The sequence below is a fragment of the Delphinus delphis genome, chromosome 18 (genome assembly GCF_949987515.2).
Source record: "Delphinus delphis chromosome 18, mDelDel1.2, whole genome shotgun sequence".
Lineage (NCBI taxonomy): Eukaryota > Metazoa > Chordata > Mammalia > Artiodactyla > Delphinidae > Delphinus > Delphinus delphis.
The window spans coordinates 3,886,264-3,899,257 of record NC_082700.1 but is presented as its reverse complement, the minus strand read 5'-3'; the positions used below and the strand labels follow the sequence as shown (position 1 = coordinate 3,899,257).

General features: G+C 45.1%; 1 protein-coding gene across 1 annotated transcript in view; it reads right to left on the bottom strand.

Annotated features, from left to right (window-relative positions):
- The window catches only part of LOC132413675 (phospholipid-transporting ATPase IB), a 518,461-nt gene that overhangs the window by 122,082 nt on the left and 383,385 nt on the right, over window positions 1–12,994 (bottom strand). Inside the window, exons 31-33 of the mRNA XM_059995779.1 lie at window positions 11,000–11,061; window positions 10,280–10,336; window positions 8,610–8,717 (exon numbers count right to left, since the gene is read on the bottom strand). Coding sequence (XP_059851762.1) covers window positions 8,610–8,717; window positions 10,280–10,336; window positions 11,000–11,061 — 227 coding nt within the window. The remainder of the gene's footprint in view (window positions 1–8,609; window positions 8,718–10,279; window positions 10,337–10,999; window positions 11,062–12,994) is intronic.

The window sequence follows — 12,994 nt, the reverse complement described above, 5'->3', positions numbered from 1 at the left end:
TCTCTATCTCTTACATAGAACAAAAATCAAGAACACGCATGTTTTTGGCGGAGTGTGAGGTGGGGCGAACTACAGCTCTGGTCACCAGACGAGGCATCTCCCTCCGCAGATGTCTGAGAAGTAAATCCCTGCAGAGAACCTCAACCCCAGGCCCCCCATGCACAATTCCACATGTTTGGAGAAAGGAAAAGTTCAAAACCACATCAAACATACTCTGCGACCACGGCGTATAAATGTTCCAAACAAACAAAATCAGCGTGTAACGTGTACTTCAATTTGCTGACAGATATTTAAAAAATTAACATCAGAATGAATGGCAAACACCAACACCACCACAAGACCTTTAACCCCAGAGAAAAATAACTCACAATCAAAGCCGCCTTGGCCTCGAATTAGCGCACAGCATCCTTGAAACGAGAGGCCAAGATAAAACAAACCGCCAAAATGGAGAGAACGGTGCAGAGGGTCGGAGGCAGAGCTAAGAAAATGAGGGCTTTCCGTAAAGCACTGAAAAAAAGGAACTCTACATTTATATTTGAAAAATTCTATTACACTGCAGGGCAAGTCACTTCAGATACAATTTAATAAAAGCAAAATTTTAAGAAGGAGTGACTGACATCTCTTTGACCCCTGGTTTGCACCAACCATCACCCTAGGTGCTGGCCATCATGACAAGGTGTGCGGGTTCGTAGTCTAGGGGACTTGGGAAGTCCCAGCTACTCCTCTCCCCAGCCTGACCGAGGTACCGGTTCTTTCTTTCGAAGCCCTCGTTTGCTCATACGGTTGTAGCGTCGATTGTCAGATGAGCTAATGCTTAACTCATTATATACGTAATTTCACAGGCAGAACATACGTATATGAACATATATTTTGTCTGGGACATAGTACTTTCTCAATAGACATCACCTACTATTACTTACATGCCTTATTTTCTTTCATGTCCTTATTAACTCCAAAGATAGATATTATCTACTACTTACACCTGACGAAACTAAGGTTCAGAAATAACACGATTATGGCTATTACGAACAACAGACTTAACTTGATAAATTTCTTAGGCACTAGGTTAATCTAGTTCAAATCCCACTTTCACCGTTAGGATTTGCAGTGAATAGGAAAGAAGTTTGAGTCGGGCCACGTTCACCCAGATCTGATTGATCCTGCGGACCTGCAGGAAGCAACCAGGAACCAGCGGCTGCCGGTCCCATCCCTGCCTGTAGGGAGAATCTGGAATCACTCTGAGGGGCGAACGATTTCATAGAACACACTTTTTTCCTTGTTTGGTAATCAGGAAGAGAAAAAAAGAAACAGCTTGGCATGACATGTAGCGACTACAAAAGCCATTTTCGGATGGAACTCTTGCCAGATACCTGAATTTTCTGATTTTCAGAGCCCAGATATCTATAGGCCTATATTTATATTGAGAACTCCACTGGATAGCCCTGATCATATGAATGTTTCTGATTTTTCTTTTCATTATCAATGAAGAACTTTTTGTTGTAGTTGTAATTTTTTTCTAGGGCTTAGTGTGGGGAGGCTTCAAGGGGGCAAAACGCATATGAACGCAGGGGCCCTGGACGTGGGCTAACGCGTATGAACGCAGGGACCCTGGATGTGGGCAAACGCGTATGAACGCAGGGGCCCTGGATGTGGGCAAACGCGTATGAACGCAGGGACCCTGGATGTGGGTGACAAGAGGTACAGACACGGAGAAACCCGGAAGTCCCTACCTTCTTAATTTTGTTCATATCGCTATTTTTTCAGATAATAATGTCATCCAGAAACACAGCATGTTCCTTTTTGTAAGTCAGTCTTATTATCACACACAATGCACAAGTTGAAAACCAAAATGCAAACTGGACTTCAGCCAGTAATCCGGCCACGATCCGCACACAAGAAAGTTATTTCAAACCAAGAGGCAAGTCTCGAGTGGTAGGACCTCCTACCTTACCAGGCTGGCCGCTTCTCACCCTAGCCGGGCCCCATGCTCCTGAAATACGTTCTTTGAGGAAAATAGGACCAACTCTATCCAATATTGCTGTATTAAAGATAATTCCAATGAATTTACGATATTCACATTAGGTGTTTCTGGGATGTTATCATCTAAAACACTCATAATTGCAACACTCGAGTAATTTGTTACCAAATCCTTAAATAAATCTACAAGCACCTAACTTTGAGTATAATATAACATGCGATATGAAAGACTTAGGCCTGTTTTTTAAAAATCACCTATTTCCTTCGTTGCCCTTATACTTGTGAACGTAAGAGAAACATCCCCACATCCACAGGAGGCTGGAGAGTGTTTCCTGACACCTGCTTCTCACTGAGGCTAGGCCGCCCTGGCAGGACGCTCCTGGGAGGGCCCTCTCGGGGGGTAGCCTTCGAGGCCGGTGGCATCCGCTATCTGGACAACTGTGTAAGAGACTTTGCCTGTTTTTGCTGTTTCTATCAGTTCTTTCGTAGCGGCAGTTGGATTCTGGAGCTAGTGTCCCTCGTTGTGGTGAACGACAACCCCAGGCAACTTTACCCGCTGCGCATGACAGGTCACGTCTCTGATGGGTTTCTTTCAGGAGCGAACATGCTTCTTTGCCAGAAACCCCCAGCGAATGTCTCCTCGCGCCTCCTTCAGGGTTTTGAACCACCCATGACAGCATGGGGCTGGGATCAAGCTCCCTGCTGCACTTAGGGGTGGAAAGGGCTCCCTGAGCAGTTGGGTGCTTGCACAGGAGCTGGAATGGGGTACAAACTGGGCCCCTCACCAAAGGGGGAAGCAGGATGGGTACTGGGGACAAATGACCATGTCCCACGCCACGAATGTTAATCTGAGGACAGGTCCTCTCCTGGCCCTCCGGCTGGCCTCTGGCCAACACAGATGTTCTGGAATGTTCCGAGCAGAGATGGCCCTTACCCCTGCTTCTCGGCTTACTTCCTAGAGTACATGCAACCTGGAAACAAAAACGCTCTTTTTATATTTATATGGAAAATACCCAGGCCTGAGATTTTGCTCAGCTGCAAAGCCCAGGAGAAAGCCAGCACGTAGGGAAGATGAGTAATTAATCTCTTTGATCCAAGGGCGGCACCGTGACAACCAGCCCTCGTCTTGCCCACTTTTAGTCCATCGGGATTTGCACTATGTATACAAAGTGTGTATATAAAACTCAAAAGTAAACTCAGTCCTGGATTTAGGATTAAAAAAAAAAAGGCTGCCCTATGTCAGCTGGCCGGAGCCTGGAGCGTGGCACTGCAGACAGAGTTAGCAGTCTGTAGGCTTTGAAGTGAAAGGTTTTCCCCCTCTTTTACTAGCCATGAAAAGAACTTTAAAAGAAAAGCATCGGAGTGGGTGAGGAGTATTTTTCCATGGCGAACGATGTAACGCCCTCGGGTATAATCCTCTATTTAGAAAGCCGGGGCCTTACAGCTGACACCACACCACCTGCCGGCCCTCACAGACCCACTGCTCAGAGGAACAGGGCCCTGGTGGACATTTAGAGATGCTGTCTTCTCCTGGAACCCCCAGCACTGGCTTGAACATTGTCAGGGGGTCATATTTTAGGTGTTGTGAGCAGGGGCTCTCTAACTTTAAATGGAAGAATAGTCAGAAGACTTATCAAAATTCAGAGGCTGGGGCTCCAGGTGCAGGGATTCTGACTGTGTGTGTGTGTGAGTGTGTGTGTCTGTGTGTGTTTCAAGTACATTTTTTTTTTTTTGGTGGGGAAGCAGGTTGTCATTTTAAGAATCAGCCCAGGTGATTCAGAGGTAGGTGGTCAGTGGACCCTACTAAGAAACTTCACATCAAGAACCTGTAAAATGTTAAAAATAAAACAAACAACAACAACAAAACAAAATCAAAAAGAACCTATAAAATGTTGAAATTCTTTAGCCAAAAGAAATGGGAGTTTAAGTCCCAATATTCCTATTTACAAAGTCTCAAGAAAATAATTAATCACTGCAAGATAAAGAAGAACAGACATGTCTTACTATTCCCACAGGTACTCCTATTATATCTCCACCATAGTCCTCTGAGGTAATTAGGTCGGGTAACAGTATTCTGACTTTGCTGATAAGGAAATTAAAGCAGGTTAAGTGATTACCACAGGCTCCAAAGCTAGTTGGGGCAAGTCTCTTGACTTTTAAACAAAGGTCAAATAAGAGGCACACCCTCAGAGACCCCCAGAGTAGTAAGCCTTGAGAACTACATGAAGAAAATAAAAGCCCATTTCCTGATCCAGGTGTAGATCAAGTTTTCTTACCTCTCTAATTCAAAACCCGACTTCAGCAGGCAACTCTGCGCTAAAGAACGTTGATAGTTTTCCACCCACCGGCCTTGGCTACGGGGACCCATCATGGAGAAGCTTACATAACCCATGGTGATGATACTGGCAGAAAGGAAAACACACGGTCCCGTATGGAAAAACCTCATCACATATTTTTCCCCAGCTGAGGGCTGTGGCATCACCCAGGACAGATACAACCAGAGTTTCTAAGTTTCTAATTCACTTTAGGTGAATTCACTGTGGGCCTAGAAAAATGGAAAAACAGGGTGCCCCATGAAGGTCCCACAAATGCTGACTGTTCTCAGGAGAGGAAGGATACAGAGGACTCTTTTATTTTATTTTTTAAATTAATTAATTAATTTGTCTTTATTTTTGGCTGTGTTGGGTCTTCGTTGCTGCCCGTGGGCTTCTCATTGCGGTGGCTTCTCTTGTTGTGGAGCACGGGCTCTAGGCATGCGGGCTTCAGTAGTTGTGGCTCGCGGGTTCAGTACTTGTGGCTCACGGGATCTAGCGCTCAGGCTCAGTAGCTGTGGCGCACGCGCTTAGTTGCTCCGTGGCGTGTGGGATCTTCCCGGACCAGGGCTCGAACCCATGTCCCCTGCATTGGCAGGTGGATTCTTAACCACTGTACCACCAGGGAAGCCCCAGAGGACTCTTGATTTGAGAAATTTCCACTGAGACTTCGTGACTCACTGGTTGGCTTTCACGGACCACACTGTGAGGTGCTTCAGGGAAGATGAAGATGCTTTGATGGTGGAAAATCCCCCCCACACTACAGCCCTCCCTCCCTTTGCACTCAGGGCAAAACCTGCCTTTTCCTCATGAGAAAAACTCCACATATCGTGGACAAGACAAAGAAATAGTCAATTGAATTGGTTTAGGAAACCCCAGCAGAAATGATGTATCTTTTCAACAGTTTAGGATGCTACGAAGAGACAGAACATTTTGTGTGAGGTCTATCTCCGGCTCCTAAGTGAGAAATGCCGTTTGCCACCAGACACTAGTTTAATTCCACAGCTCAAAAGAATCATGTTCCTTTGCCAAAACCCTACTGCTTCATGAACGACAAGAAAATGGTTTATAAAAGTCACTAGAAACATTCTTATAATAATAACAACACTAAGTTTTTAAAAGCAGCCTTTTTCCAGAATACCATCACTCCTAAGCATACACCAACCGTCCTCGTCAGCATGGGCTGCTGAAACAGCATACCACAAAGTGGGTGGTTTTATCAACAGCAGAAATTTATTTCTCCCCGTTTTGGAGGCTGGATGTCTGAGATCAGGGTGCCAGCCTGCCTGGGTTCTGGTGAAGACCCTCTTCTGGGTTGCAGACGTGTAAACTTCTTGCATCTTTTTTTTTTTTTCCTGCTGTTTCTGTCAAGCGTTTTTTAAAACTTGAAGCCTAGCTGCATTACAATACCGTGTCATTTTCAGGTGTACAGCAAAGTGATTCAGTTACAGGTATGCACACGTACATATATTTTCAGATTCTTGTATCTTCACGCCGCAGAGAACGAGTGAACTGGCTCTCGGGCCTCTTCTCCTCAGATCACTAATCCCTCCCAAAGGCCCTACCTCCATGTTGGAGGCTGAGGTCAGGGCTTCAACATGAAGTCGAGGGGAACACAGGCATTTAGTCCACAGCACCAGCCTGGAACGAAAGGGATGTACGTGGCTCGGCCCTATTTTCAACTTCCCCCAAAGGAGCTGCCTCCTGCCACTGACGGCCCCTCTTTCTTTATGACAGTACATCACCCCTCTGGAGACAGCAGAAAGCCTGTCTGAGACTTCAGGCTTGTTTAGCCACTCTCCACCCAAGTGATTCTTCATAAGTGTTAAAAAAAAAAAAAAAAAAAAAAAGACTTCCCTACCACTTTTCAGAGAATGATGGCGGCAGACACCGGGTAAAGGAGCATTACCGTTGGCCTTGACATTGTTTTCTGACACCCTGTCTCCACTGAGAGCTCCATCCTGGAGCAAGATGAGAGAAAAGAAAGAGCTCTTTCAACACCGACAGCGGATTACCCATCCGGCCGCCCCGGAATGCGAAAATTACAGTAATATCTCCTTCCATGTCTAATGAGAACCTCGGTCTCAGCCAGCGATGGCTGATTTCAAAACGACATCATCTGCCTCATGGAAACAGACCAACCAACCAAAACGCTGAAACGACGTGGTTTATGTTAAAAAAAAAAATTTTATACCCAAGTGAAATGTGATTTAATATTACAATTTCTTTGCTGTTGGATGGTAGGAATAGCTCATTCGGTTTTTTCGGCAAGTCCCCAGCTATGGAAATTTCATCATTTATGCTGAGCCTTCAAACCACAAGGCATGCAACCCGGACACTGAAAACGTGGCGTGTCAGTGACTACATGGTAAATGGTCCCTTCATACTTCAAAAGTCAACCTCCTGATGGGCTGGTGACCATCGTAATGTCTGAACTGGAGTCCCTGGTGCCGGCGTACACAGAGGGGTCACTAGAGCATCCCTCCGTGGACGGCACTGGGAGGGGCTGTCAAAGGAGTGGGCTTTGTCGCCAGTCACCTGTCAGCTGACTCCAGCCTATCGGCTGTCACTCTTCTCTAATTTCAGAAACTGTCCACAGCAGTCGGTGCCTTTCATTGTCCTGCACCACAAAATCCCCCAAATGAAATATTCATCGGGCCACATCCATCCTTAACCAAAAGGAAAGACCATGAAGCAGGTATTCTAGGCACCAAACCTTACCAAGTGATCGTGACTGTGGATACCTTTCTTGCTTTAAAACAGAACCGATTCAAGTGAACCAAGTATCTTTGCTGGGAAATGCTTGTTTTGCCACAAAACGATCTTCTTGATTCATTCAGGGCTCTGTAATTTCCTCCATCGCTTGTATTTGGAAAGGAATTGAAAAGTGTGTTATGTGTTTGTCCTCATGCCTTAGAGAAGGCAACGATGCATTTGGGGACACACAAGCCACCCCTGTAGGACACATCTGTCTGCTCAGCACCCACACTCAGAGGAGGTCCCAGACACCCTGGGGTACATCGGTGGATTCACCAAGTAAAAAAGGCAAGCAGCCCACCCAGCATGACCTCACGTGGAACAGCTGCTGGGCACGTATCTAGACTTGGGGAGGCCCAGAGTTTGGGCTCATTTCTGCAGAGTAAGTGAGGCAAAGATGGTGGCCTGATGTACCATGCACAGGCCTGCCCCTAAACTATGTAGTCCTGGGGCAGGAACCAGCAGAAGCCCCCAACCCACAGTCCTTCTCTTCCCACGCTTGGTTCTGACTCACGGTACAAGCGTCCTCATGCAAACGTGGGTGGGTGTCCCAGAGCAATCCTCCAGTGGACCCAGCACACATCACCCCCCTACAAAGTAAGCTGTCCTTGGGCCCAAGGGTGCGCTCCGGGCCTGGATCCGGGGAGAGAACCAGGCAGGCCTGGCGAGTAGGCTTCTGGCCATTTGGAAGACTTGGGGTCCTGAGAACCCGGGGAATGCACTAGAGTCGGGATGCTGCCCTCGCCCCACGACCGCCTGCCCTGTGAAAAGGGACACGCCCAGCCAGGGACCGCCAGCGCAGAGATCTCCAAAGGAGTTCAAATGTAAAGAAAAAAGAAAATGCAACGTCTTCATAAACATTCTGTGTCCCTTACTACCAATCACATATTCTTCTGTAAACCCTGAAAAATTTCCCTGTAAAACAAAATTTACAGCTTCATTTGTCAACTGAGGGCATTTGGAACCCAGGGCTTTCAAGGTCCTCTTCAGACCCGATCCTGTGGGATCCTAAGACCCAGGGTGTCAGTGGTGATGGGTCCATCTCAAACACTGGACAAAGATAATATAAAAGACGAAAAAAATAAAATCTGAAGGATTTTAGATTTTAGCGTAAACGTCTTCAATCTCAGCCTCTCCAGTTAAGAGATGAACAGTGAGATATTCTGCTTAATTAATGATCTGGTTAGTAGAGTGGTTAGATCTATCCTTCACAGGTGACTAATTATCACCTAATCGAAGTATAATAACACCCAACATCGAAACTACAATCAGCGTAATCATGGGGTTATGAATGACCCAAAACATCTCCTGTTTTCCAAGTCCGTGAACTGTACACATGAGACCTGTAATTAACACGCAATTCATTAAGGAAATGGGGACACCGGTAGGTCATTAAGTCCACAGTTTATGTAACAGTTATAATTTCCAAGGCTATTTCTGTGGCCTGGACAACCTCTTCCAGGAGCTTTGATTTGGTTTGTTTCCCACCTGATACATTTTGACGGAAGCTGGCAACACCAACCTGTCCAGAGACACGGAAAGCCCACAGTTAATAGCACTGACCTGCCCTTTCATATCTGGAGCGATGGGAATGGTGGGCCAGATGGTTGAGTAGATGCCAAAAAACACCAACCAGATGAGCATGCTTCCCCAGACGGCCAGGTGACTGAACTACAGGAGAAAACAGACACTCAGGCAGGGTTCTCTGCTGAGCCAGTAGCCACCTGCACCAGCCGCGGCAGCAGCCCTGGGTCCACGCCACCTTTCTTTATGGAAAGATTTCTACTAGACACCGGTTGAGAGTTTAAGTGACTAGTGGCCCCAAACTATCCTGAAGAGGAACGTGTTTTTTCCACCACAGCTGACCATCCTGTAGACCCATCCTACAGTGCTACCAGGCTCCTTTCTGTCCCTCGCCAGTGTTCACTCCACTTTGGAGCGAAATAAATAAGGTATCATTGCTCTGGTAAGAGGGCGTGGGACAGACAAAACGAACAAGATGGGTTTATTTATTATTTTGAGACACTGACTGTTCATTTTCCAAAGAACTTTTAAAAAATGTGGAATGGATATATCCCTTAGCGATAACACTCTAAGCATCTACTGAGTTGCGAATTTCTTCTCTGTCCTCTTGCTAGGTCGATCCTTGACTTCTTTTCAGCCACACTCCATGATCTAATCCAGCAGGAGCCTCTGCCAGCTGCCAGCTGCTCGCCACCTCCTCACGTCCCAGGCTAAGCCACTAGCCCCTCTCACCTGGATTCATTGCCTCTGTCTCTCAACGAATTCTCTGCTTCCACATTCACCTCCCACCCCACCCCCAATTAATGAGCACAGAATCAGAAGCCTATTTAAACAGCAGAGACGAACGTGAAACATTGGCCATAATCCTCAAGAGTTGGAAATCACCAAAATGTCCAAAACTGGGGACTGATTCAATAAGGGATGGGATATTGATAAAACTCAATACTCTTTAACCATGAACTATGACCTTGTAGAAGTACATATATATATATATTTTTTTTAAATTTATTTATTTTTGGCTGCGTTGGGTCTTTGTTCCTGCGTGCAGGCTTTCTCTAGTTGCGGCGAGCAGGGGCTACTCTTCATTGTGGTGCGGTGGCTTCTCTTGTGGAGCACGGGCTCTAGGCGTGTGGGCTTCAGTAGTTACGGCGCACGGGCTCAGTAGTTGTGGCGCATGGGCTTAGTTGCTCCGCAGCATGTGGGATCCTCCCAGACTAGGGATCGAACCTATGTTCCCTGCACTGGCAGGCAGATTCTTAACCACTGCGCCAAAAGGGAAGCCCAGACTCTGTGTTTTGTAATACGTTGTCTTATTACAAATATACACAGAGAACAAAGTCTGGAAGGTTGTACAGGAAATATTAACAGTAACTATATCTTGGTGGTAAAATTATGGAAATTAAAAATTCCTCTTTCTGTCCTTCTGTATTTTCTTTGTGTGATTTTTTTTTTTTAATACAATGCACATATACACTGGAAAGGAGCTGACTGTTAACAGCTTAGAACTGAATTAAGTGCTCAGCAAACGAATCATCAGGGAAGTCTGGATGGCAACTGTGCCCTGATAAAGATCAAACCACAATTTTTACATGCAAAATTTAAAATAAGGCAGCTAGATATTGTTTACTGTTTTCCTGGGGCTTAAAAAGATACTACACCATAAAAAAATATCTATAGTGGATAGAGAAATAATTCTAGAGAAAACTTACTTTTGTCCAAGCTGTAGTCTCCAAACCGGCTTTCAGGCAAACAGTAACGACGACATACTGTGAAAGCAAGAGGAATTTGGGAAATGCGTTATCCTCACTTATTTTCACTTTCCAGTAGAAATCCCAAATCCTCCCCAGAGGCAGTTTCTCCGTGGCGTCTGGACTTTGAAAGTGCTATCTTGGTAGCTAATTCTCTGGGGGTCAGTTTTAGGAAAATTACAGGCAGGTTCTTATAAGAAAAGCCCTCATTTTAGTGATTGACTTCTCACAAGTAATAGTTATTTTGCCCTTTTCTTAGCTTGGAAGATTTGGGAGAAATCGCCTTCCCTTGGTGTTGGTTTTGTTTTTCTCCCCCCCCCCCCCAAGTACATGTGAAACGGTCATCTGAAGAATGGGGGAATCTGCTGATCACCTGTCCAGAAATCTTAACTCTGCATAATCTTCACTCAAATACGAGGTAAGCATTTCACAAGCACTCTGAGCTCTACGTGTTGCCAAATCTTGGCTCCCTGTACACCGATGGCGAACAGAAATACGGACACAGAGTAGGAAATAGAAAAGAGTAGCTTCATTCCTTTTGCCAGCAAGATAAGGAATCTATAATATATAGTTTAAAGATGTGAAATAAGTCTAAGTCATAGTGACAAAGGCTTTATATAGAGGGAGAGGTGAAACCCACACATGCCATCTAAGAAAGATTCAATAAACAGGTAAACTTACCGTATAAACGATATTTCCAACAAATAAATAGTCTGTGGCATGACCGTTGGCCAGCACAGTATCTGAAAAACAAAGAGGTTACAATTACCCTCCAGAGCAGAGCACTGCAACCTATTTTATTCAGAAGGTAAAAACAGAACTTTAGAGACATTGATCAAAATGTAAGGGAATTTCGAAAATTGCATTGTCTGTGATTCTAATGCCTCCTTTTTCTAACTCTGCATTTTTTCACCTTATATTTTTGCCAAGTGAAGCAAACAAACAAAACCAGGTTTCCAACAAACCGAACAACCAAACCCTCGATCTGTGTGGAAATTTACATTTTCATACAGATTCAAATCTCCCTTTTGTCAGTTAGAAAAAGGAACAGTATAAACACATATGAATCTATCTTTGTGGGTGCTAGTATTAGACCTTTTCCACGTGTTCATTTACTAGTCGTCTTTCATTTTTGCTAAATTGGAATTACAGGCCAATAGCAGAAGATAGCTACATGATACAAAATGAGTTCATGATTACTGAACTCAGAGAATTGAAAAGAGTATTCACTACTCGTGTTCTCTGTCAACTTCTGCGTGAACTTCTGGAGTCTATAGACGGCTGGATGCAAACAACCCAGTGAGAGATGCCTAGACGATACAACTAGGATTCCGAAGTTTTAATTTTATAGCTTTCCGATTTTTTCTTCGTAAGGATGACTATGACAGCGTACGTAACAATCACTAAGGCAGAACTCTAAGAGAATTGTCTAGTTTGGGTCCGCTAGCCTGCTGTGAAAAGTCTGGTCTGTACCCTGAGGGGTCAAAGCCTGTTTTAAGATCAGAAATAGTTTCTTTGGGCGACACTGCCGATCCCCTTTTATCCTCTTTTATGCTCATCTGTGGCCTACAGGCCAAGTGTATAGGGATTTTTCTGTTCAAATTTCCAACCCAGTAGCTGTTGTACACACATATTTGGGCTCACCAATTTACCCAACTGTTTGTTGAAGAATCTGATTCTTATTAAAGAATCAAGATCCTTTTAGTTTCGCAAACACCATAAGGATCAAGTACCGTCACAGGGAAAATCTGCTAATGGTGGGACCCTGCATCCAGCCACAGGGCAGGCCCTTTCTGCTAATTCTAGATAAGTAAATTTGTGGATAAGGACAGATGAACCCACAAAGTGACATCACGGGCTGCGTTAGGTACTGGCCTAAACCCAGGGATTGCTCCTGGGGACCGTGACAGTCATCCTAGGGTGGCCGCTGACTTCAGAAGGATTAATCTCAAAGCCTAGGGGAGACATGGTGAAGGGAGAATCAAAACTCAGGCAGGACTTCATTAAAAAGGAAGGAAGGAAAACAATGATCAGAAAAGTAAAGAAGAGGCTACGTTAAGCTGGAGAAGGCCACAAGTTGATGTATTAGCAAACAGCTATTCAAAACTGTAAGGGTTTGCATTTTAGTAGCTGGCCCTAAGATTGCTTTAATAATAAAGACGACACTTTTAAAGAAAAGCCTCAATAAAGAAACACTTGAGATTGGACAGGAGACCATTGCTTTGATTCTAACAGAGATGATAGCTGTGAAAGGGGTAACATTAGTCTTTTATTTACAGGACAAATATTTATTTAAAGCCTACTTTAAAGCGGGAAGTGGGGAGACAAGATCCCTGTCTCCGTGGAGCTCCCAGTACAGAGAGGGAGACGAGACAGAAACACACAAAGACGTCGAAGGTATGGAATAGAGACGGACGGGGCTGCTACTTTAGACAGGGAGTCCCGCAAAAATCTCTTTGAGGAGGTAACATCTGAGCAGATCGCAACAGTTCAAGGGAGTGAGTTAAGTGAACATCTGGGCTAGAGCGTTCCAGGCAGAGGACTGGCCAACAGTCTGAATACAGACAGCAATGATGAGCTCAAAGACCATCACAAAGGCCAGTCTGGCTGCAGACTCTGGGGAGAGCGCCCAGACAGTAAGAAGGGGCCAATTAACGTAGGTCATAGTGGGGAGCT